At 54.0% G+C, this 24,194-nt stretch overlaps 1 protein-coding gene across 10 annotated transcripts in view; it reads left to right on the top strand.

Annotated features, from left to right (window-relative positions):
* Positions 1–24,194, top strand: part of LOC105485881 (lipase maturation factor 1) — a 105,460-nt gene that overhangs the window by 20,531 nt on the left and 60,735 nt on the right. For 8 of the 10 annotated variants that reach the window (XM_071083823.1, XM_011748455.3, XM_071083826.1 and 5 more), the window contains exon 3: positions 8,858–8,868. In XM_071083823.1, the coding sequence (XP_070939924.1) occupies positions 8,858–8,868 (11 nt within the window). Of the gene's footprint in view, positions 1–8,857; positions 8,923–16,753; positions 18,916–24,194 lie in introns of those variants that run through there. The other 2 variants (XM_071083833.1, XM_071083830.1) reach the window with 2 other exon arrangements.

Here is a 24,194-nt window from a genome sequence, read left to right as displayed (position 1 = left end):
CAGAAACTACTACACAGGGAAAGAAACAGGAAAATAGGATCCCTACACAGGAAACTAAAAAGGTCACGAGAAACTGACTGTGATAGCCGAGAAAAGAGAAAAGAGGGTTTGAGGCCGCCATTATGGGTACACACAAGGGCTCAAGGGAAGTAGTCCTCTTTTTTTCTTTTTTCTTTTTCTTTTCTTTTGAGACAGAGTCACACTCTGTCCCCCAGTCTGGAGTGCAGTGGTGAGATCTCGGCTCACTGCAACCTCCACCTGCTGGGTTCAAGCGATTTTCCTGCCTCAGCCTCCCAAGCAGCTGGGATTACAGGTGTGCAGCACCACACCCAGCTAATTTTTGTATTTTTAGTAGAAACGGGATTTCGCCATTGTTGGCCATGCTGGTCTCAAACTCCTGACCTCAGGTGATCCACCCGCCTCGGCCTCCCAAAGTGCTGGGATTACAGGCATGAGCTACCACACCCAGCCTAGTAGCAGTCTTAATGAACGAACACATGGGAAATTTAGCGGAGTCTCTGAATCTTTGAAGAAGAGCCAATTGGACATTTTAGAACTGAAAAGTACAGTATCTGTACTGAAAAATCTGTTGCATGGGCTTAATAACAGGTTGGAGATGGTAGATGAAAGCCTCAATGAATTTTAACAGAAATCTTTAGAAATTATCCAAGCTAAAGAAAAAACACGAAAAAAGATTGAAATGAGCAGAGCATCAGTGACGTGGGATGACACCAGGTGGTCTAACATACATGTGATTGGAGCCCCACAGAGAGAGGACACAGAGAATGAGGCATAACAAGTATTTAAAGAAGTAATAGCTGAACTATGTAGATGTGTAAATCCAAGAAGTTCAACATACCGTAAGCAGCAGAAGTAAGAGAACAGCCTGTCTGGGCATATTGTAGTCAAACTACCGAACACCAAAGACAACCTCTTGATCGCATCCAGAAAAAAAAGACGTTACACTCAGAGAATAAAGATTCCAATACGTCTGGTTTCTTATAACCACTGGAGGTCAGAGGACGGTGGACTGGCATCTTTCCAGTTCTGAAGAAAAACGATTGTCAACCCAGAGTTCTGTCCAGTGACAATATCCTTCAAAAACGAAAGCAAAATAAAGACATTTTCAGATAACTGAAAACTGAGAGAAAGCTTTGCCAGCAGGCACACTGTAAGAAATGTTAAAGGAATATCTTCAGGCTGAAGGAATTATTGCTAGGCAGAAACTCATCTATAGAAAGGAGTAAAATCCACTGGAAATGGTAAAGGTAGGTAAATATGAAAAGTTCTCTATTTCTTTTTTTCTTAATTTATTATAGACACAACTGAGGCAAAAACTGTAATATACACGACATGAGCACAAAGGAGGGAGGGGATCCTTCCTGAATCTGTAACGTCACTGGCTCTCTAAATTCTACATGAAGCGGAAAATATTAACCCCAGGTCTGCTGTGAGCAGGCGAGAATGCCTATTGTTAGCCCTCGGGCAGTCACTCAAAGTAGTGCGAAGATATGGAGCTGAGGAGCCCGTGGAGTGACTGAAATGGAGTATTAGACACATTTGCTTATAGTAAGAAGGCAGGAACAGAGGAGCAGACGAAAAACCAGATGAGACTCTGAAGACAAAAAAATAACTAATCAGCCGTATCAATGATTACATTAAATGTAAGTGACTAAATCTTCCATTTAAAAGACAGAGATTTAGAATCAGGCCAGGCACGGTGGCTCACTCCTATAATCCCAGCACTTTGGGAGGCCAAGGCGGGTGGATCATCTGAGGTCATCAGGAGTTCAAGACCATCCTGGCCAACATGGTGAAACCTCGTCTCTACTAAAAATACAAAAATTACGTGGGCGTAGTGGCTCATGCCTGTAATCCCAGCTACTCGGGAGGCTGAGGCAGGGAGAATCACTTGAACCCAGGAGGCAGAGGTTGTAGTGAGCTCAGATCGTGCCACTGCACTCCAGCCTGGGTAACAGAGTGAGACTCCGTCTCAAAAAAAAAAAAAAAAGGCCGGGTGTGGTGGCTCAAGCCTGTAATCCCAGCACTTTGGGAGGCCGAGATGGGCGGATCACGAGGTCAGGAGATCGAGACCATCCTGGCTAACATGGTGAAACCCCGTCTCTACTAAAAAATACAAAAAATTAGCCGGGCGAGGTGGCGGGCGCCTGTAGTCCCAGCTACTCGGGAGGCTGAGGCAGGAGAATGGCGTGAACCCGGGAGGCGGAGCTTGCAGTGAGCTGAGATCCGGCCACTGCACTCCAGCCTGGGCAACAGAGCCAGACTCCGTCTCAAAAAAAAAAAAAAAAAAATCAATTTGAAAAAATCAAGTATCAAGTATATGCAGTTTTCAAGAGATATGCTTTAAATATAAAGGTACAAATTTAGTTGAAAGAGGAAGGATAAAGATAAAGAAGGATAGACTACATAAACGTACTGGAAAGCTGGAGTGGCTGAATTAACTTTAGACAAAGTTAAGTTGAAGACACGGAGTATTACCGGAGGCGTGCAGAGACATTTTGTGGTAATGAAAGAGTTCATTGATCACAAAGACATAAAGGCGTCACATACTGGAGCTCGAAATGTATGAAGCACAAATTGCAGAAGTCAAGGAAGAAGTATACAAATTCACAATTCTGTTTGGAGATTTTAACATCAGTCACTTTCAATAATTGAAATAACAACTACACAAAGAAAATGAGGACACAGAAGGTCAGAACGATGCTATCAGCCACGTTGACATAGTCGATGAACCCCTTTACCCCGAAGAACTTCCGAGTGCGTTCCTAAGAAGAGGGTTCTTTCCATTCCCACAGGGATCCGCCGCAGTAAGTTCAACGTGGTTGCCGTTCTGTGACTGCATCTCCCGCTCGTTTTCCAGTTTGTCATCTGACCTAAGAATAATCTTCACAGCATTTACTTTCCAGAGCAGGGTTAGGCGCTGGGTTTAGTTGTCCGGTCTTCTGGGACGTCCATCTTTTATGACACTGATATGTTAAAGTTGTGCATCCCTTTAAATAAACGGTGTTCCTCTTCGGGGTCTGCCCGCTGTTTCCTGTGCTTGTCGTCCCGGGCAGGGTGCTGCCTGTGGGGAGGACCCTCCCACGCCACCTGCCTTGCCCTCCATGACGCTGGTCCCGGGTGGGTCAGCCTGTGCTTCGACGTGGTCATCCGGGAATGGAGATACGTCCACACCACTTCCCATGGCCTGAGAGACGCATGGCGGCCTTCCGCAGCCATGACAGTGACCACGTGGGGAGGCTTCAAATAAGAAACATTTACTCTCCCACAGTTCTCGAGGCCAGAAGTCTGAAATCAGCGTGTCGGCAGTGCCACTTCCCTCTGAGTCTCTACAGGAGGGTCCTTCCTCATCTCTTCCAGTCCCTCGGGGCTCCGGGCGTCCCCGGCTTGTGGGCACATCACTCCAGTCCCTGCCGCTTTGCCTCCTCCTCTTTGGTCTGTCTCAGGGTTCCTGGTACCTCTCTCTGATAAGGACGCTTGTGATCAGATAATCCAGGAGGCCCTCACCTCGAGATCCTTAATTACCTCCACAGAGACGCCTTTTCCAAATAAGACGGGGTTCAGGAATTAAGATGTGGACGTGTCTTTCTGGGGACCTCCTTTTAGCCCACTGCCTCGGGCTTCTCTGTAACAAAAATGGGCCCAGATGGCACATCCTGTTTTATTCCCTGTCTATTCACTTAATTCTTAAACAATTTTCATTACCTAGTCCTTATGACAATATTGGAAATAACTAAACTTTTTTTTACTTCCCATCAAATGGCAAGCATCTTCCCATCTCGCCGACGTTGTCTGACAGCAGCTTTGGGCAGCGTGTCCCGCTCCCGACAGAGGCAGAGGCCGCATGGAGAGCGGTCCGGGTCGCCGCAGAGACAGCAGGGCCAAGGCCTGGCGCTGGCAGCCTCGGCAGTGCACCGGTCAGGGCCTCAGATGCCACGCACCCATCTGGACTTCCGCTGCTCGGCAGAGCGTGTGGTGGCCACAGGGCGGTCTGTTACATGAGTTTGCTCATTGCACCAAGCCCACTAGCCAGCACGTTGGTGGTGGCTCCTGGTTTTTTACTGCTGGAAGTGGCGCCTCAGTGGCCGGCTTTGTGGCGCGGGGATATTTTGCAGGGTTGTGACTTACAGAGTGAACTAAGCTCCCAAGGTGGGCGGCTGGGTCAGGGTGTGCGTGGTGCCTGGTGGACGGGGTGCCGCCAGCCCCACCCAGGGCTGCACGCTCACGGCAGGGGCAGCGTGCTGTTGTCCTGTTCCCTACTCAGAACATCCCATTTCCGAAAAACCAGAGCGTTTGTAAGTGAAAATAATGTTATTTAAATACACATTTCTCTGCCAAGGAATTTTTCTTGGTTTTGCTCTTTTTTGTTTCTCTGGAGATTTGTGTTTTGCCTTTGCCGTTCCCTTTGGTGTGAACGTTCTTTGTTTATCCATCTGTAAGAGGCCCTGCTGTCCGGGAATTGGGCCTTTGCCTCCAGCAGAAGGTAAAGGCGCGTGGAAGGTGTGAGCCCTCGGCCGCATCCCATTCTGCATGCAACGGACTTTGCTTTCCACACGGGGTTCCTCTGTGGAGTCCAGTCTACCGTCTTTCCCCATTTTCACTGCTGCCTTTGGTGCTGCGTCCAAACAGCCTCCAGCACTTTTTCCTTACACTTTTAAGGGCTATTTACATCCTGTTTTAAATTGCTCACCTGTAGTGAATGGAATATGTACTGTGAGGTTGGTTTTCGCACAGTAATGGGAGCACCGCCCATCCATCTGTTCGTCTATCCGTCCGTCTGTCCATGGGAGCCGCGCACGCACTGGGTGCTCCCTGCTCTGCCTGGCTTCAAAGCCTGGGTCCTCCCAACAGCCCTGGGACCTGGACTTCCTCTTGGCAGCTCCAGTAAGTGGCAACAGGCAACAGATGTTTGTGAAGACACCTCTTGTTATTACCATTTTATTTTCTCTGTTGTATGAACTTAAACGTTGGGGTGGCAGCAGTCATGTCTGCAGTGAGCCAGTTGCCTCACTGGTGCTGATGACCTGGTATGTGTGGTCCAGCCCCGCCCCCGCCCCCGCCGTCCCCGCGAGCCACCGTCCAGCCCCATCCCCGCGAGCCGCTGTCCAGCGCCGTCCCTACTGTTCCCGCGAGCCGCTGTCCGTCCCCGCGAGCCGCTGTCCATCCCCGCGAGCTGCCGTCCAGCCCCATCCCCGCCGTCCCCACGAGCTGCCATCCATCCCCGCGAGCCGCCGTCCAGCCCCGCCCCCGCCATCCCTGTGAGCCGCCGTCCAGCACCATCCTTGCCGTCCCTGCAAGCCACCGTTCAGTCTAGCACTTCCCTGTGCCAGGCAAGCCATGGCCCTGCACAGTGGGACCCAGTGTTCCGACATTGCCAGTGCTAGCCGGCACCCCGTCCTGGTGACTGGGTGGGAGGCACAGCCGTCTGGTGGGTGCTGCACCCCCTCCCCTGTGAGGCGGGTAGACATGGAAGCCCCCCAGCTGTTCTCACCCAAAGGTGCTGTTCTTTTCCTGTGGTATTTTTGTTGGTAACTTCTGTAAATAAATCCACACGTTTGGCCTTCACCACATGACAAAGACTTTAGTCCTGATGATGTGGTCAGCTGTAGACACAAGTCAGGAACCGGGCGTGGTTCAGGAGAACATGGTTCATGATTAAGTTCCTACTACACACTTTCTAGACAGGCCTCCAGCAAAGTTCTTTGTGCTAGGCCAGAAGGTGGAAGATTTCTTACAAACTTACAACTAGCCTGCCCCAAAATGGGGAGCATAAAATTTAACAAATATTTACATGAGGCCTTTTTACAGATGATAAATAGCTGGAACCAAATGTGCTTTTAAATCAAAGGCTTCCTGTAGAAACGGGAGCCCTGTGAAGTGCAAGGGGGCAGGGCCTGTGCGGGGGCCGTGTGCAGCATCTGCAGGCCATCCGGGGTCTGGCTGCCTCCCTAGCACAGAGACCCCAATGGCCTGTCAGTCGGGTGTGGGGGCTCACAGGGAAGCAGGTTCCTGACCTCACAAGGCGGTCAGAGGGAGTGCGTTAACCCGACCATCCAAAAGCAAAATCTACGACCCACCGTCCGAGGAAGGACTTGAGTTTCTTTAAAGAACAAAACATCAGAACAAACCCCAAGAGAACTGCATGGAGTCAGTGTCTGCTAACGTAAGTCCCAGCTGTTGAGAATATAATAAAAGCTGTGAAAGTAATAAGACGTTTTAGTTTTTCATGTCATTACCTTAGCTCAAACCTGCTATTTAAAGAATCTTTTATCAAGCAGCCTTGAAATTCAAAATTCAAAGCAGGTGAAGTGACAGAAGAATGCGTTTTGAAACACCCTCAGCCGACGTGAAGGCAGCTGCATCTGGGCTCACCCCTTCTCCACTCGACACTTGTATTTTGGTGGCACTGAGTCACTGAAACTCTTCCAGGCCTTGGACCCTTCTGATAAAAGCGTGAGGCTGCATCTTTTTAGATCGGGTCTCTTGCCCTGTCGCCCAGGCTGGACTGCAGTAGCAGCGCGATCTTGGCTCACTGCAGCCTGGAACTCCTGGGCTTAAGCCATCTTCCAGCCTCGGCCCCAAAGCCACTGGGACTACAGGCGTGCGTCACCACACCTGGCTAATAAAAGAGCACAGCTTTTATTCTTTATGGATTTTAAAAATCAGCTCCTTTTCCTTTCTCCGTTCAACTAAGGTTATGTATTGGGAACATTTTGGGGGTAAATTTATTTCTAGCATTAGCCAATATGTACAGCGGCTACTTGGAAGGTTTTGGTCATGGAAATGGGGGCAGAGAGTGCATCCTGCAGCCCATGGGATGCACTCTGTCCCTCCCAGCCTCCTTCCTCAGCCCACGGGGTGCCCTCTCTCCCTCCCAGCCTCCTTCCACAGCCTCCTTCCACAGCCCACGGGGTGCCCTCTCTCCCATCCTCCTTCCTCAGCCTGCTTCCTCAGCCCACGGAGTGTCCTCCCTCCCAGCCTCCTTCCTCAGCCCACGGGGTGCCCTCTCTCCCTCCCAGCCTCCTTCCTCTGGAGTGAAAAGCAAATCCAGACTTAATCCTCTTTTACCTATAAATAGTGTGGATCTCTACCGGGTAAGGGATGATTTAAAAAGACATCAGAGCCGCTGAGGCAGCCACACACCTGATGTGGTTGAAGAATGAGCCTTCCAGCGCTCTGTCCCCACCCACCTCCCTCACAGCTCAGATGTCGTTTGTCATGGCCTTCGCTGTGCTTTTATTGTAATGTCAAGGGGGCAAATCACAGACATATCCAAAGGTCGGATGGTGTAGGGAGCCCTGGGACGGGCAGTGGGCCCTGCGGGCCGTCCCACACCCTGTAGCCTTTCATTCCTACAGATTTCATTAGGCAACGTTGCTGCTTAATGTCTTTAGCGAGATGTAATTCACATACCGTAAAACTGCATTTAAAGCAAGCTTGTCCACACGCGGCTCAGGATGGCTTTGAATGCGGCCCAAAGCAAATTCATAAACTTTCTTAAAACATTATGAGTTGTTTTGTTTTTAGCTCATCAGCCATCAGTAGTGTTAGTATATTTTATGTGTGACCCAAGACAATTTTTCTTCTTCCACGGTGGCCCACGGAAGCCAAAAGATTAGACAGCCCTGATATAAAGTGTACAAGTCAATGTACATATTCATGGACTCTGATGCCATCAGCACCAAGTTTAAAACATTCTGGCCGGGGCAGCTCACACCTGTCTTCCCAGCACTTAGGGAGGCGGAGGCAGGAGGATCGCCTGAGTCCAGGAGTTAGACCAGCCAGGGCAACATGGCAGAACCTCTATAGAAAATACAAAAATTAGTGGGGCATCATGGTGCAGACCTGTGGTCCCAGCAACCCGGGAGGCTGAGGCGGGAGCATTGCTTCAGCCCAGGAGGTTGAGGTTGTAGTGAGCTTATGCACCACTGCACTCCAGCCTGGGTGATGGAATGAGACCGTGTCTCAAAAAAAAAAAAAAAATTCTGATCAACCCCAGAAGAAACCTGGCGATCTACGTCCTGTGTCTGTGGACTGGCCTGTTGTGTACATTTCATGTCCACGAGCCACATACTGTGCCTTCTGCGTCGGGCATGGCACTGAGCACCTGAGGCAGGGCTCCTCACACGGGCATCGGTGCGTCCTGCCCGCCTCTTGCAGGACCATAGGTGGCAGAGGGGGTTTCTTCTAGAGTCCAAGGGTAGGTCTTGAGGTGGGGTGGGTTAGAGAGGCCAGAGGCTGAGGCAGGTGTGGGATGTGTTGGAAGCTGTGTGTTCCGTGCATGTGGGGGGGCTCCACATTTGTGATTTGGGGTCCTCTAGACACGCGTGCTACTTGCCTGCAGCTCCGCTGTCTGAGGGTGAGAAGCAGGTCACAGCATCACTCAAGTCCATTTTGGTCGCGATTCAGGCCTTTCCCAGCCTTTCCCACCAATTCCTTTCATTTAAGATCCGTTTTCTAATGATCTGCGCTCGACGTCATGTGATGTCCTTAAATTTTCAGATTCTAAAGGGTGACATTTTTTGTGGCATTTAATTGACGCTGCAAAAAAATAAGCATTAATTCACTCATCCGCAAAATACGTATTTTTAATTTCTGTGGGTACATAGTAGCTGTATCTGGGAATGTGTTTTGGTTGCCTGTTCTGGGCCTGCCTGTGTGCGGGCCGTGGGGAGGGGCTGCTGTTCCCCTAATGCCCGGCGGGCAGGTCCCCCGGCAGGATTTCCCTGACCCCACACTGTCCTGGGTGCCGGAGTGGGCTTCACTCGGGGGGGAAACTGGGTTTTGGTCGAGACAAGGCAAAGTGTTAATACACGTTTCTTCTTTCGTTTTTCAGGTACTCCTTCGGTAAGTGAGATGCATTTAGAGAAAGCTCTGCGAGAGTTGAGCGTTGTGTGTTTGGTATGTATCTTCACATACTTTTCCTGGCCTCTCCCGTTCCTTAGCCTCTGCCATCAGCCTTCCCAGTATGCACGGATGGCAGTGGTGAGCGCTTGTGATCTGATCCGTGCCTCCTCCCTGGATGTGGGAGCTCCTGGGCTTCCAGGTCCCAGGCACCTACAGACGGATGGCCGCACGTGTGATCGTAGGCATCTCACAGGTGTGGTCTCCCCACCGCTGCCCTGGAGCAGAGGCAGAGCACCCACGGGCCCATCCCCCGTGGACACTCAGGCTGTGTGCACCTCGGCATAGAGAAGGTTCATGTTGCTCACGGCGCTAACGCTGGGGGGCACTTTGGCTTGTGCTTCATTTGGTGGAGGGGATCGGAGGTCCTCCCTGTCCACACAACGCAGTCAATACTGGAGGATGGGAAGAGGGCAGCTGCCCAGTGGGCAGGACAGGATCAGAGGACAGTGGGTGCACCCTCCATTGGGCCCAGAGACCTCCAGAATGTCATGGGACACATGGTGGCTTGATAAGTGGACCTGATTCCAGGACCTTGGGAAGGATGACCACTGCCACCCCTGCCTTTCTCCCTGACCTCAGGGCGCAGGTGGAAGCGCCGGTCTTTGCTGGTAAAGGCCCTGGCCTGGGCCTCTCACTCAGGCTGTGTCTGCCCTGACCTCTCTGGCTCTCGGCCCCTTCCTGGGAGAGCAGGGGCGGCCTGTCTGGGCGTGGATCTCTGCCTGCCCCTTTCACTGTCTCAGGCCTTAGGGCCTGTGTCCTTGTGGTAGAGGTCACTGTCTTCATGCTTTTATTCCTCACATATTTTCATTCCTTTTGAGCACCAGAGATGCTGGAAATTTGGTTCGAATCAAAGAAAGGAAGAACATCAGAATCTGTTAAAATGTAAATATAAAAGAACCTTATTCCTGATTTTAATCACCTTAAAAGGCAGGTACCTGTCATTGCAGAGGACCAGGCCACCTCGGCCACTGTCACTCATGGGTTTCCTGGCTGCTGGGTGCTACCTGGCTCAGTGTGCACCGTCAGGGCGTGCGGCTCTGCATGCTTACATCTGTTCGTTGTTTCCGTGTTTTTCTTAAAGCAAGAAGCAATGAATTATTTCAGGAATTCCTTTTCAATTTGCATATCTGACACGACCTGGTCGGAACCAGCTGGTTCTGTGCCCTCCAGTTGCGTGGCTGCATCAAGGGAGCAGAGTGCCCACGAGTGTGGGAGCGAGTAGACGTAAGGAAGCTTGTGCGGCGGCTTGAGTCCCCGGGCTCCCCCAGAGTGTGTCAGGAGGAGCCAGTAGATGTAAGGAAGCGTGTGCGGCGGCCTGAGTCCCCAGGCGCCTCCAGACTGTGTCTGGAGAAGCCAGTAGATGTAAGGAAGCATGTGCGGCGGCCTGAGTCCCCGGGCTCCCCCAGACTGTGTCAGGAGGAGCCAGTAGATGTAAGGAAGCGTGTGCGGCAGCCGGAGTCCCGGGCCTCCCCTGGAGTGCGCCAGGAGGAACGAGCAGACGTAAGGAAGCGTGTGCGGCGGCCTGAGTCCCGGGCGCCCCCAGAGTGCGTCAGGAGGAGCGAGCAGATGTAAGGAAGCGTATATGGCAGCCGGAGTCCCGGGCCTCCCCCGGAGTGCGTTAGGATGCATTCAATACCAAAATGCCCACAGAGAAAACTATACTCTTCAACACTTAGATAAACAAATCTTTTCTTAGTAAATTTTATTTATTTAAAATTATAGCAGGCCAGGAGCAGTGGCTCATGCCTATAATCTTAGCAGTTTAGGGGCTAAAGCTGGATCACTTGAGCCCAGGAGTTCGAGACCAGCCTGGGCAACGTAGCAAGACCCTGTCACCACAAAAAAACTTTAAAAAATTAAAATAGTAAATTATAACAGTACTATTTTTTCCCAGTTCTTATGAGCAGCGAAACCTTTAGGTCCTAACACCTGTATTTAGCAGGAGAAGTCCCTGCTGTCTGATGCTGTGAATCCTGAGCAGTGATGGCGAGACCCAGTCCTGTGAGGCCAGTGCACATGGCCAGCACCGCTGGGGCCACGCACAGGCGGGGGCAGGCTCAGGGAGCAGCGGCTGAAGGTTGTGTGTTCCCCGTGAGCGGGTGGGCTGGGGCAGGCTCAGGGAGCAGCAGCCCATGCGTGTATGTTCCCCGTGAGTGGGTGGGCCGGGGCAGGCTCAGGGAGCAGCAGCCCATGCGTGTGTGTTCCCTGTGGGGGATGGGCCTGCGAGTGCTGCCCTGTCTCAGCACCGAGGCCACAGGATCCATTGCTGAGGATGAGGAGGCCTGGAGCCCACCCTCCCCGTGCCCTCGCCTGTGAGGCCTCCTGGGGAACACAGCCTCTCAGTAGGGTGTGGGGGAAGCGCCTGGGGAAGTGGACTCCCAGAGGCAGTGCTGGAGCGGCAGAGGCTGTCCAGGGGCCGGGTGACTCTGGAGCCACCTTCCCGTGTCCCCAACCACTTGCTGAAGCAAAAGCAATGGGGTCTGCATGGGGGGTGGGATGTGAGCCTGTGGGGCCGCCGTCAGGGGCTGTGTTCACACTCCCAGCCAACGGAAGCCCGTCTTCTGTGCCCGCGTCTCCCTGGGCGTTCTCAGGTGCACATCGCATAGTCTACCTGATTCTTTGCGTCTCCCTGGGTGTTTTCAGGTGCGCGTCACACATTCTAACGGATTCTTTAGTGGCAGGTGGTAGTTGTAGGGACTCAGAAGCGAATCGTTGACTCGTTAATGTTAATGTTTTCCGCCTGGGAGCCCTCGTGAGCCTGAGTTTCATGTTGTGTGTGACCCTGCAGCGGCTCAGCACGTCACTTTGGACTGTCGCTCAGAAATTCGGAAGACTCATAGTAGCTTCGGCAGAGCTCTCCCTGCCTTCCGAGCGGCCACGCGTCTTTGAACTCTCTTCCCTGATCTTGGAGAACGTAGAGCTGCCAGTTACTGAGGTATGACGCTGGGCGCTGGGCCTCAGAACAGCTAAACCAAAGGCACTGGAGGTCAGGCTTCCTGACCTGAGACCTCTGGGGAGGCTCCTTCCCTGTGGCCTGTTCGGGGCGGCCTGGGAGAAGGCAGTTTGTGCCTGTGCTCCTCACCTCATCCGAGTCACGTGTGCTTCTGTGTCCATCTCATGCCGTCCTTGTCTTCATTTTGCACAGTGGGCTTTAGTGGAGATCAGGTGGCTCTGGGCATGGGGGGGTGGGGGGTGGGGGCAGTTACCGGGACCCTGCGGCCAGGAAAGCAGCATCCTCCGGCAGTACGCGCCCCCAGGCAGCAGCCAGCTGGCTCCAGGTGGTCCAGGCTTCCAGGGCCCCCACCCAGCCCGGCCACTGGCACATGTTTTTACAATTAATTAAAGCTAAGTGAAATGAAAAGCTCTAGTCTTTGGTTGCGTTGGCCGCACCTCACGTCCTCTGCAGATAGCTGTGGCTTCCCTGCTGGGCAGTCCCATGCCTTTTTTTTTTTTTTTTTTTTTTTTTGAAACAGAGTCTCGCTCTGTTGCCCAGGCTGGAGTGCAATGGCGGCAATCTTGGCTCACTGCAATCACCGCCTCCCAGGTTCAATTATCTGCCTCAGCCTCCCGAGTAGCTGGGATTACAGGCACTCGCCACCAGGCCCGGCTAATTTTTGTATTTTTAGTAGAGATGGGGTTTCACAGTGTTGGCCAGGATGGTCTCCATCTCCTGACCTCAGGTGATCCACCCGCCTCGGCCTCCCAAAGTGCTGGGATTACAGGCATGAGCCATTGTGCCTGGCCCCAGACCATTCTCAACCCAGCACAGTCTGCAGAAGCTGCCAGTCAAAGATCCTAACATTTCACCAGCAGCAAATCCTATCTTCTGAGGGCTCACGGCTGGGTGTGGGCTCCCCGGGACATGCTCTCATGATGCTGTGGGCGTGAGCGGGACCGGCCTGAAATACACACAGCCGCTGTTAGTGAAATGGCTGCCGGCTGGGGAGTCGTACACCCCGCTTCGCTAGTGTCTTCCTTTTTCTCAGGATGACCACACCATCCACAGAACGTTTATGTTTCTTTTCTTTTCAAGTCAGGGTCTTGGTCTGTCGCCCAGGCTGGAGTGCAATGGCACAATCTCAGCTCCTTGACCTCCCAGGCTCAGGCCATCCTCCCGCCTCAGACTCCTGATTAGCTGGGACTACAGGCACACCGCCATGGCCAGCTGATTTTTAAACTTTTTGTCAAGACGGGGTCCCACTGTGCTGCCCAGGCTGGTCTTTGGGTCTCTGTTTGCATCTCTCTCCTGTTGTAAGAGCGCCTCTGGTGAGCTCGCCTGCTGCTGTCCTGGGCTTTGTGTCCCAGGGCCCCGCGCCCCATTCAGACGGACGCGACTGCTGGGCAGGAGGAAGCCACATTCGTCGGGGCTGCGCTTTCCAGGACACAGGAAAACCACAATATTTGTTAAACCCCATTCTGCCGTCCGTGTTTCTGCTGGAGTTTAGATAGAGCTGAGCTTTGAGGGCTGCTGAGTTTGGTAACATTCACTTCAAAGAAGGAGCCTGACGGTAATGAATTCTGCAGCCCCAAGCGCGGCTGCTTCCTGCCGCCTGCGGCGAGTGCACCTTTTGATATTCAGTGAGCCTGGATCTGGGAGTCTCTGGAGCCTCCAGCCGCCCTTGTGCATTGGAAAGGATGCAGGAACCCGAGAGGACCCGCAGCAGTGGGTGGCGGGGCTCCATGGGGCGTCTGCTTTCCCTCCAGGACCAGGCCGCTTTTGCCGGCAATGCACCGTCCCCCAGTGTGTGGGCCTGTCCCCCCAGCTTGGCCCCATCCCCCGAGTGTGGGCCCTGTCCTCCAGCGTGGTCCCTGTCCCCCCAGCACTGTTCCCATCCCACATGGGGCACCATGCCTAGCACCTGGTTCTGTGAGGAGAGCAGGCTCTAGGAAGGGGCTCCCGTCTGCAGAGTTTGGTGAGGTTGAAACAGCAAAGGCCACAGCCGCTGTTCTGGGACTGAGACCAGGGCTGGTCCCCAGTGCTTCTGGAGACACTTTCTGGCCCCTCCCAGGCCTGGGCAGCTGGAAGGGATGGCCGGGCTTTCAGGCATGGGCACGGGATGGGACAGCATTGTGACCCCACTGGCCGCTGGGATGTGACCAGGGGAAGGAGAGACTCATGGTGAGGGGTCCTGGAACCAGGGGGCAGCCTTTTGTGAGGAGGGGGCAGAGGCCACAGGGGCCGCGGCAGGGCAGGGCTTCCTCCGGCTCAGCTCCCGGGCCATTTTGCAGGGTCCTTGTGCCCAGATAGAGTCCCAGAGGAAGACCAACAGGTTCCCAAGGCCTTTGGAGTGTTTTAGGCCCCCAAAATGGTTTTGTAATTTATTTGTGATTTTAGCCTGATGGACTTGGGTGTTTGTAGGTGTCTGCCTCCAGGCGATCCTACCCCATCTTGCACCACTGGGTCCCCTGGGGGTATTAGGTGGGCTCGTGGGGTGTGGGGATGGGCTCGTGGGGCCGTGGGGGTGGGTTCATGGGGATGGGCTCGTGGGGGCGTGGGGTGGGCACGTGGGGGCGCGGGGGTGGGTTCAGGGGGCGTGGGGTGGGCACGTGGGGCGTGGGGTGGGCACGTGGGGGTGCGGGGGTGGGTTCAGGGGGCATGGGGTGGGCACGTGGGGGCGCGGGGGTGGGTTCATGGGGCACGGGGTGGCTCGTGGGGAATGGGGATGGGCTCGTGCAGGGGACCAGGCGGTTGGTGGTGACTGCCTGAGGGGAGGGGCTGGACGCCTTGCCCCGCTGCTGCCTCAGGGTGAAGTGAGGGTGTCAGCTGGGGACGTGCACAGGAGTGAGGGTCCTGGGACCCAGGGAAGGGTTCTGGAAGTCTCCACCTTCCCAGGATATTCCTTTGTAGGAAGTGGGTTCTGTTTCTTACTACAGTCCCATCCAGGTGAGCGCTGGACACGTCAGGGCCTGGGGGAATTTGGGGTCCTTGGAGTAAGAAGCTTCGTTGATGAATGACTGGTTTATCCTCATCTTCTGCAAGGCCAATGCCAGCTGGTCTGGGGCGTTCGTCTCTGCTGGGCCAGGTGTCCGCACAGACACACAGGCGGCCCGGGTCTCATTGGGACTGGACTGCGGTTAAGCTGAAAACACGTGGAGGCCGTGGGGGGACGTCCACGTAGCGGGTGTGAGGAACGACTCTCAGCGGCAGCAGTGCTCCTGTGTGAGCCGTGGAGGCGGGACCGGGGGCTGTCCCAGCGTCGGTGCCTGTGCGGGGCAGCGGCCGGGTCTCATTGCAGGTTGTGTTGGAACTCAGCTGTGTGTCGCTACGTTAGGAGGCTTTCCCAGCGCCCCGGGCCCCTCCTGGGTTTTGCTGCTGTGCTCTTGCCAAGAGGGAAACTTCCCCAACTCTCAGGTCTGCTTTCTGGGCTGTCCCCACGCAGGCCGAGTGTCGCCAGGCGTGTGCGGGGCCCCAGACACCCCAGACACTAGGGTGTTTTCCATTGCGGCAGCACCTCTCGCCAGCCGTTGTGAATTAAATGCTCCGTGTGACCCTTCACCCTTGCCGCTCTTAAATTCATGCTTTAAAAACAGCGTAATGAGGGGTTTACTGGCCCAAGTGGAAGTTTTTATTAAGCCCTATTAGTGCCGGAGCAGAGCCTGCCTGCAGGAAGCGATTGCTGGGTGAGCTCTGAGCCTCCTGGGCTGCGCCAGGCTCCACCAAGCAGCCCCAGTCCCCGCCATGCAGAGCCCTCCTGCCCCTTTAGCTGATGGCCCTTCCCTCCCCTTCCCAGCTCCCAGGGTCAGGAATGCAGTTTCTTTTAATTAAATTATTCCCTAATCAGTGGCAGCCTTGATGGTCTCTGCCGGGAACTGGCCCAGCTGCCAGGCTGCAACCAGTGGGCTGAGCCAGCCCCTCTCTGGGTCCTTTCCTTCGTACTCCTGCATTGATTTAATTGCACGGCCCCTCCCTGGGGGAGAAGCGTCCTGTAGAGTGTGGTTCCAGAGGGTTCCCGCAAACCGCGAGGCAGAGCCCTTCCCCATCACCTGGGGCGGGCGTGACTGTGGTCCTGCGTGTCTCTGGTCTCAATGTCTGGTTGTGTTCTTCATAGGAAGGACAGGGAAGCCCACTTGGGTGACGTTTAGAGCCCCCACGTGACATGAGCTAGCCGTGAACCATTTCCACGGGCCATTTCCAAGATGAGAAAGGGCTCTTGACCGGCTTCTGCTGCGTCCTCACCACGAGTGGCCCTTGGTTGGCATGAGAGAAGGAGAGGCTGCCCTCAGACTGCACTCCATCTCTGGAGGCCTCTGGGCCTGAGTCTCCGCCTGGATGCAGTAGCCCTTCTGGACCCTCCAGTGCTCTCCACTGGGGTCTTGGGGTCTTTCTTGGCTCCAGGAGTGGTGTTCTCGCCTGGTGGCTTCTCTGTCACTACTTGCCAGGCTGTCTGTCTTCTTGGGCTACTGGGACACCACCGTAGGCCCGGGGTGCTGCCTAGGGAGGACTCGGGGAGAGGAGAGGTGGCAAATGGGGACCTGAGGAGCAACTGGCATCCTGGCCGTGACCTGCAGGCTCCCTGGGGTGCTGCATGCAGCCAGCACAGTGAAGGAGAAGAGGAAGCCTCTGGGTGGACGCCAGGGCCCCTTAGGGTGTGTGCCGTGGTGCCGGGTTCCACCTTCTTCACACGTGTGCGTGCACAACTGCGGTGGGCACGTGTTCTCAGTGTAGTCTTTTTTCATCTAATTTTCATCCACCCTGTGTTAACCTCCTGTTCTGTCTGTCCTTCTCTTTATGCCAACGCAGATTTGTACCCAAGCGCAGACATATGCAAACACACGTGCACACATGCACACACAGAGACACACGTATGCAGATCATATGCAAACATGTGCACACAGACACGCAGATCATATGCAAACACACCTGAATGCATGCACACACACGCATGCAGACCACATGTAAACGTGAACGCATGCACACTTATGCAGATCGTATGCAAACATGTGCACACATGCACACACAGACTTGTATGCAGATTATATGCACACACATGCACATAGGTGCATGCAGATCATATGCAAACACGTGCACACGTGCACACACCCACACATGTATATCATATGCATACACGTGCACACATGCGCAGAGACATGTATGCCAATCGTGCAAACACGTGCACGTATGCACACACAGACCCACATATGAGGATCATATACAAAAGTGCACACATGCGCACACACGTATGCAGATCATATGCAAACACGCACATGCACGCAGACATGTATACATATCATATACAAACACATGCACACACGTGCACACATTTGCAGATCATATGCAAACACATGCACACACGCATATGCAGATGATGTGCAAACAGCACACACATGCACACAGACATGTATGCAGATCATATGCAAACACATGCACACGCACACAAGGCACGTATGTAGATCATATGCAAACACATGCACACAGACACATGTATGCAGATCATGCAAACACATGCACACATGCAGATCATATGCAAACACGTGCACACATGTGCACGCAGAGACACATATGTAGATCATGTGCAAACATGCACACATGTAGACACATATGCAGATGCACACACAGGATTTAGGGGTAAATGTTTGCTTTACTCAAACAGGGCCATATTAGATACATTTCTTTCATTGCCTTTTTTCCATTTACTAGTATCTGATGGAAATTATTAAGTTGAACCTAGAAGAAAACGATGTATATATGTATATATAAATTATATACATACATTTTTTTTTTTCTGAGACAGGGCCTTGCTCTGTTGTCCAAGCTGGACTGCAGTGGCACAATCACAGCTCGTTGCAGCCTTGACCTCCCCTGACTCAAGTGATCCTCCCACCTCAGCCTCCCAAGTAGCTAGGACCACAGGCGTGAACCACCACATATAATTTTTTAATTTTCATTTTTATAGAGACAGGGTCTTGCTATGTTGTCCAGGCTGGTCTCGAACTCCTAGGCTCAAACCGTCCTCCTGTCTTGACCTCCCAAAGTGCTCCAGGGGATTACAGGCATGAGCCACCACACCCACCAAGAAAACAGATTTTAAAGTCCGTTTTGTCTCATTCACGTGAACGTTAACTTTTTGTTGGTTTTGAATTTCTCCCATCACGTTGTTATCCATTGCTATTTCAAAGCCATGGTTCTCTCTTTACTATGCAGGATTCTCAGCTCCTGAGGAGCAGTTTTGTCGCTGTAATTCATACTTCCAGTCCTGAATCCGCTTGGGTGGCTTTAATCTAGAATCTTCCGCATGGCTTTTTAGTTGTTTTTATGTTAGACTGTGTGGATGCCGGATGTTTGGTGGCATCGCTCTTCGTTCCTGTGGATTAGTGGCAGTGACAGTCAGCTTGGAGCTTCCTGTGTGGCCCTGTGGTGGCTGAAGAGGGCAGTTTCATCACCACCCGTTCTGCAGGGGGCAGCTGAGCCCAGCAGGCGTTCAGGGACTTGCTCCCAGCATCCCACGGATGAGGGTCTGATTCGCACACTCCTCCCCTCCACCCTCCCGCTGCCAGCCACAGGGCATAGTCTGTGCGGTGGCCTTGCCGCCCCCTAGCAGGCCTGCGTCCGTTCTCCCGCCTGGGGCTTAATACTTGTTTCCTCCTTTTCCCCACTGCCCATTGCCAGAACCGCCGTAGATCATCCCCTTCGTGGGTCTTTTCAAAGAGCTGGTTTTATCTATCAGAATTTTAAAATATACTCGAGCTCATTAATTTTTGCCTTTTGTAGGTTGCTTGCTTTTTCTGGGAGAAAGGGGTTTATCATTTCCACTGCCTGGAGTTGGTTGATTCAGCTGTTTTCCATCTCTTCTTCTCTGCTAATGAAAGCCAACTGGAGGGCGGCCACCCTCTTCTGGCTGTGTCCCTGCCCCACCCCATCACCTGAGGCCCCGTGCTGCCCCGACAGTGGCTGATGATGTGGTTTTATAACCTTCAGCGCTGATGCCTTTAGACCAAGGATCACCTGGAGAAATGCTTCGAAAATGCCACACGCTCAGGGTTTTACAGGTGACCTTTTGTTTCTTAACTTTGATTTTATTACACTGTGGCCAATGTGGCCTGAGGATTGTTCTTTTAATTATTAAAAAAAAAATTCGGCATGTGTATGATTAGTCCAATTGTATTACCTGACTTATAATACTAACAGAAGTACCTGTCTTATCAGTTCTCAGCCAAATGCTGTTCTCCAGACAACCCTTTTATCACTTCCAGCACTTACTCCGGTATTTATCTGTCTTTCTGACTGATGGGTTTATATGGATTATTCTTCGCACATCACAGTTAGACACTGTGTATACGTGTCCTCTTATGAATGACAGGGATTGCCCTCACACACCCTAATGTTCTTCTCATTAGTAAGCTATGTCACAAATACGATTTTTATTAGTTTAATAGTCTTTATTTTGACTCTGTAAATATTGTGACTGCTGAGCCAAGTAGTGAACTATAATAACTTCTTTTCTAATAACGCTTCCTTTTTTTTGGAGTTCATAGTTGCCTCTTCTTTTTTGATTGGCTTGGTTTTTCATCGCTGATCATCTCTCACTAATTTCTTCCAACCGTACCAGTGCAACTGGTCAACCCTTTCCAATACTGTTGTTTTTACAGAATCAAACACATTAGACAATCCATCAGTTTTTTTCTCTCCACTTTGTGAAGATTTCCACTCGGGACCTCATTGTTACTGCTTGGAGCAGATGCTTTGTAGGTCTGTGGATCTGGAGATTGTGGGGCAGGTTCTCTGCCAGATGGGGTGCCACTGACGAGTTTGTCCCTCTGCCCATCCCAGGGATCCTAAGATGGTTCCCCGGAGCAGGTGACCTCACTGCACTGAGGGTGAGCCTCAGAGCCCACAGCCCTTCCTTCCTCCGCTTCCTTCTAAAGCAGTGTTCTTATGGAGGATTTCTTTTTTTTTTAGAGATGGGATCTTGCTATGTTGCTCAGGCTAGTCTCAAACGACTGGGCTGCAGCTGTCCTGCCACCTCAGCCTCCCGAGTAGCAGGGACTGTCCGTGCAAACCACCAGGATCCTTTTTAAACTCTTTGCGTGATCACATTTATAGAAAGACATGTAAAAGCAGCTGCTGAGATGGGTCCTTCTCTCGGCTTGTCCAGCCGTGGTGGTCACTGTCTGGTAGGGTGAGCCATTGTCGTCCTCACACGGCCCTGTGGGGCTGCCCTGCCGGGCAAAGGCCTGTGCGTCCGGAGTTGTGCGAGCAGCAGAGAGGCCAGAAGCTCTTTTGGTCCCATCAGACACTGTTGTGGCCACCAGCTGGGGGAGACGCAGACACAGGTGCAGGTTCGGTGCATGGCCCCAGGCAGGGGAGACAGACAAAGATACAGACTCTGGTCCCCACGCTCTCTGCCACCCGTCCCACGCTTCCCCTGCTCTCTATGACTCTGGTCCCCACGCCCTCTGCCGCCCGTCCCGCGGCCGCCCTGCTCCCTGACTCAGGCCCCACGCTCTCTGCCACCCGTCCCGCGCTTCCCCTGCTCCCTGACTCAGGCCCCATGCCCTCTGCCACCCGTCCCGCGCCCCCCCACTCCCTGACTCAGGCCCCATGCCCTCTGCCACCCGTCCCGCGCCCCCCTGCTCCCTGACTCAGGCCCCATGCCCTCTGCCGCCCGTCCTGCGCTCCCCCTGCTCCCTAACTCAGGCCCTGCACCCTCTGCCGCCCGTCCTGCGCTCCCCCTGCTCCCTAACTCAGCCCCTGCACCCTCTGCCGCCCGTCCTGTGCTCCTCCTGCTTTGTGATGCTGCCAGACAACCATCCCTGTTTTTGTCTTTCCAGCCCTGGATCAAGCTCCCTGAGAAGTCTAGTGGGGAAGGGTGTTCAGAGACCAAGATGTGGGTGCTGGGGTGCCTGTTGCTACTGGGGTGCTGCGGCTTCTCGGCCCCTCAGCGGGCAGAGTTAGGAAATACGTGGCTGTTCAGGAAGCCACGCGATGGGGAGGAATGAACTGTGGACAGCTTGGGACCCTCGCAGGCCACAGTGCGCCGTGCCAGTGTCAGCAGCTGCCGCGTCCTCCTCACCCCTGCTCTGTTTTATCATGAAGCAGATTCCAGGTATCACATTTCCGCATTTGGAAATGTTCCTCATACACCTGAAGACAGGACCTTTGGCACAACACAACCAACACCACATCACACCTGAAAACCGGGCAACTTTCTTCACGTCCGTGTCAGTAATGCCTTTTCTCCGCTGTTTGTCCACACGAGGGCTGGCCGTGTTGGGTGGACGCCCACACGCTGTCTCCCCGCTTCAGGTCCTGCTGGGTCAGTTCTCCCGTGGCCACTCTGCCTGCCTGGCTGCCGGTCACTGTGGGCTGGGGGGAGAGCTCGCGGCTGGATCAGAACCCACTCTGTGGCCCCCTCGCAAGGTGGCTGCCTTCTCCCACCTCGCCGTGGAGGTGAGATTGTGCGGGGACCAGCGCTCCCTGATCTGCCCGTGAGATAGCCCCTGGGTGGTTGCTGCCGAGGAGCATGGCTGGGCGGGACAGGGTGCCCCGGTCTGCCTGGACGTTAGGCTGGGCCCACAGGACAGGGTGCCCCGGGCTGCCTGGACGTTTGGCTGGGCCCGCGGGACAGGGTGCCCTGGGCTGCCTGGATGTTTTCTGTCCAGGCCACCCTCCCTCGTCGCCTCTGTCCCATGTCGGCTGTTTGGAATGTGTCGCTCTGGACCTCATCTGGGATAAACAGCGGCTTCTCTCCCCTTACTCCTCAGCTGCAGGGGAACGCTGCTTTCCAGGCCTGCCCGCAGGGTTTTTAATGTTCCACCCAGACCTTGCTGACACCTCTCAGTGGCTGAGCCTGTTTCTGTAGATTCTCTTACTTGTGTTTTGTTTTTAAATTTTCTATGTAGTTAATCTTTTTTACATTTCAAACCTTTTAACCTTTATTGTTTTTCTCCTAAGAATTGTATAGTAAAACCCGCATGGGAACCGCCTGGATGCTGTGGGTTCTGTTTACGGGGTTTGCTGCGTCATTATATAGTGGGTCTGCTCGCCTGTGTCCCCCGTCCCTGCGTTGGTGCTTCAGCGCATGTCAGGGTGGGGCTGGCATCAACGCTTCCCCAGGCGCTTCAGCCTGCACATCGTTAGCTGGAACTCACCGCACATTGCGTCTTTCCCTTGATAAAAAACTTGCATGAGCCCCATCAAGGTATAGAGAGTGGCCGTCACCCCAGAAATTCCCGTCATCCTCACTCGTCACCACTCCCATTTGTACGAAGATACAACTGTCTTGTTCTAAGGTCGAGTCCCTGTGAGCACCCGTGGAGCGTTTTGTCTCCGCACCCACACACTCCGCCGGGGGTTTGGCTTTGTACCGGTGCCTGGCTCGCAGGTGAACTTTGCACAGGGCCTGTCTGGTCAGCATCTCTGCAGGAAGCGCAGGTCCATGTGCCCACCCAGGAGGTCGTGGACCCAGCGGCCCCTCAAGAAGGGCTATGGTGACTGTGTTCACCACAGGAGGGCTTTGTGCTGTCTGAAAAGGGGAAGAGACCGCCCCAGTGGAAGCAGATTTGTAGGTGATATTAGGGAAGCTTCCTCCTGTCTTCTACTTACCTGGACTTCTTATCATCCAAGGCATCTGACTCACAGTCTTACCTTCTTGAGTTACCTCCAGAAGAAAATGGTCCTTGTTTCACTGAGTGTCTTCTAAGCGCAGTCTGTGATGGGGCCCGTTCTGTCCTGTCCTTGCCTTGCTGAGCACTGAGACAGAGACCCGGGCAACCTGCTGACTGAGGCCAGCTCCCGCCACACCTGCACTGGGCTACGTGTGCCGAGTTGCTTCCTCCTTCAGGCTCTGATGACACTGGAAGCTCCCCGGGGAGAACGCAGCGTCCTTTGCTGCCGGAGACGCCTGCAGATGCCCGTTCTGGGCACGCGGGGGCCCCTTGGGAAGGGTCTGCGCCTGGCTCCCTCTCTCCATCTGTCCCTTGTTTCCGACGGACAGGAAAGCGACGGTCATTCCTAGCATTCCAATGTAACGTGTTACTTTTCTCTGATGACTTTGGGGATTTTATCTTCGGTTGCCAGTTTTTTGACTATGATAGGCCTACTTTTTACCAAATTTGGATAATTTTTGCCCATATTTGGGGGAGGGGTTGCCCCATGTTCTGTTTCCTCTCCTGTGGCTCCGCCAGCGTGGACGTCAGGCCTCTGCCTGCCTTTCACCAGCTCCCGGGCCCTGTACTTCTGTTTGCTGTTTTCTAAAAGCCTCTCGTCTCTAGAGTGAGTCACTGGGGCTGCTGTGTCTTCGTGTTCACCGCGTTCTCTTTCTGTTCTCCACGCTGCTGCTGAGCTCATCCAGGGCATTTGTGCTCTGGAGATTTTCGTTCTCAGTCTGGAGTGGGCCTGGCCTTCCTCCGAGGCTGTGCGTCTCTGCTGAGCTCTCCGGCCCGCCTGCCTGGCAGCGCGCTTTCCTCCCCTTCCTCGCCCTGATGCTTTCCTGCGTCCGTGTGGAACCGGTGCTTGGGGTGCAGTGCTTAGAGAGGGGAACGTGGACACGCAGTGCGTGCTGTGGGGGCCGATGGGCCGGGGCCGGTGTGGATGCCGTGTTGGGGGCTGAGCCAGTGGGCCGGGGCCGGTGTGAATGTCCTGTCCAGCAAGGCCGTGGAGGTGGCGTCCAGACAGAGTCTTGACCAAGGCCAGAGGGATGGTGCTGGGGGCAGGAGCCTGACTGCCTGGAGGAAGGGTGTCCCGGGGTGAAGCCGTGCGGTGGGGACCCCAGCATGGGTGCTGGCTGCTTCATCCTTGCCCCCACGTTCTGACTGTGGGTCCCCGTGAGGCTCCTACCAGGGTGGCCCTGCCACCTGACATGGCTGAAACCCAGTCCTCTCTACACACCAGTGTTTCTAGCAAAACACTTGTGTCTTTCTCCCCAGTACCTCCAGGATGTGGGCCTGAGGACATCGCTGCCTCCTTCAGTTGCTGCTAACTGAGGCCCCCCAAGAGTGACCCACATGAGACTGCGGCCCAGACGCCCTTCCTGCCCTCAGGGGCCCACACTGTCCAGAGCAGGTCTGTGGGTGGGATGCCCACAGCAGCCTCCAGGCCCCTTGTCTGTCGGGCCTGTGCCCTGGTGCTGCGGGCACTGCTGTCCTCATGGGAGCGCTGGAGACCTGAGCTTTCCCATGGGGGCTCAGCGGTGATGGAGGTGGAGCGGGGAGCTCTGTGTGTAGGTCCTGACAGAGATGAGGCAGAGGCCACAGGGCTGCCCTGACCCCTGCCCCGGGCATGTCGGGTGATTCCCGCCCACTTCCCAGGTGTGCCAACCCCCATGTTC

The sequence above is a fragment of the Macaca nemestrina genome, chromosome 18 (assembly GCF_043159975.1).
Source record: "Macaca nemestrina isolate mMacNem1 chromosome 18, mMacNem.hap1, whole genome shotgun sequence".
Lineage (NCBI taxonomy): Eukaryota > Metazoa > Chordata > Mammalia > Primates > Cercopithecidae > Macaca > Macaca nemestrina.
The sequence above is the reverse complement of the archived record's forward strand: the minus strand, read 5'-3'. Positions and strand labels throughout refer to the sequence as shown.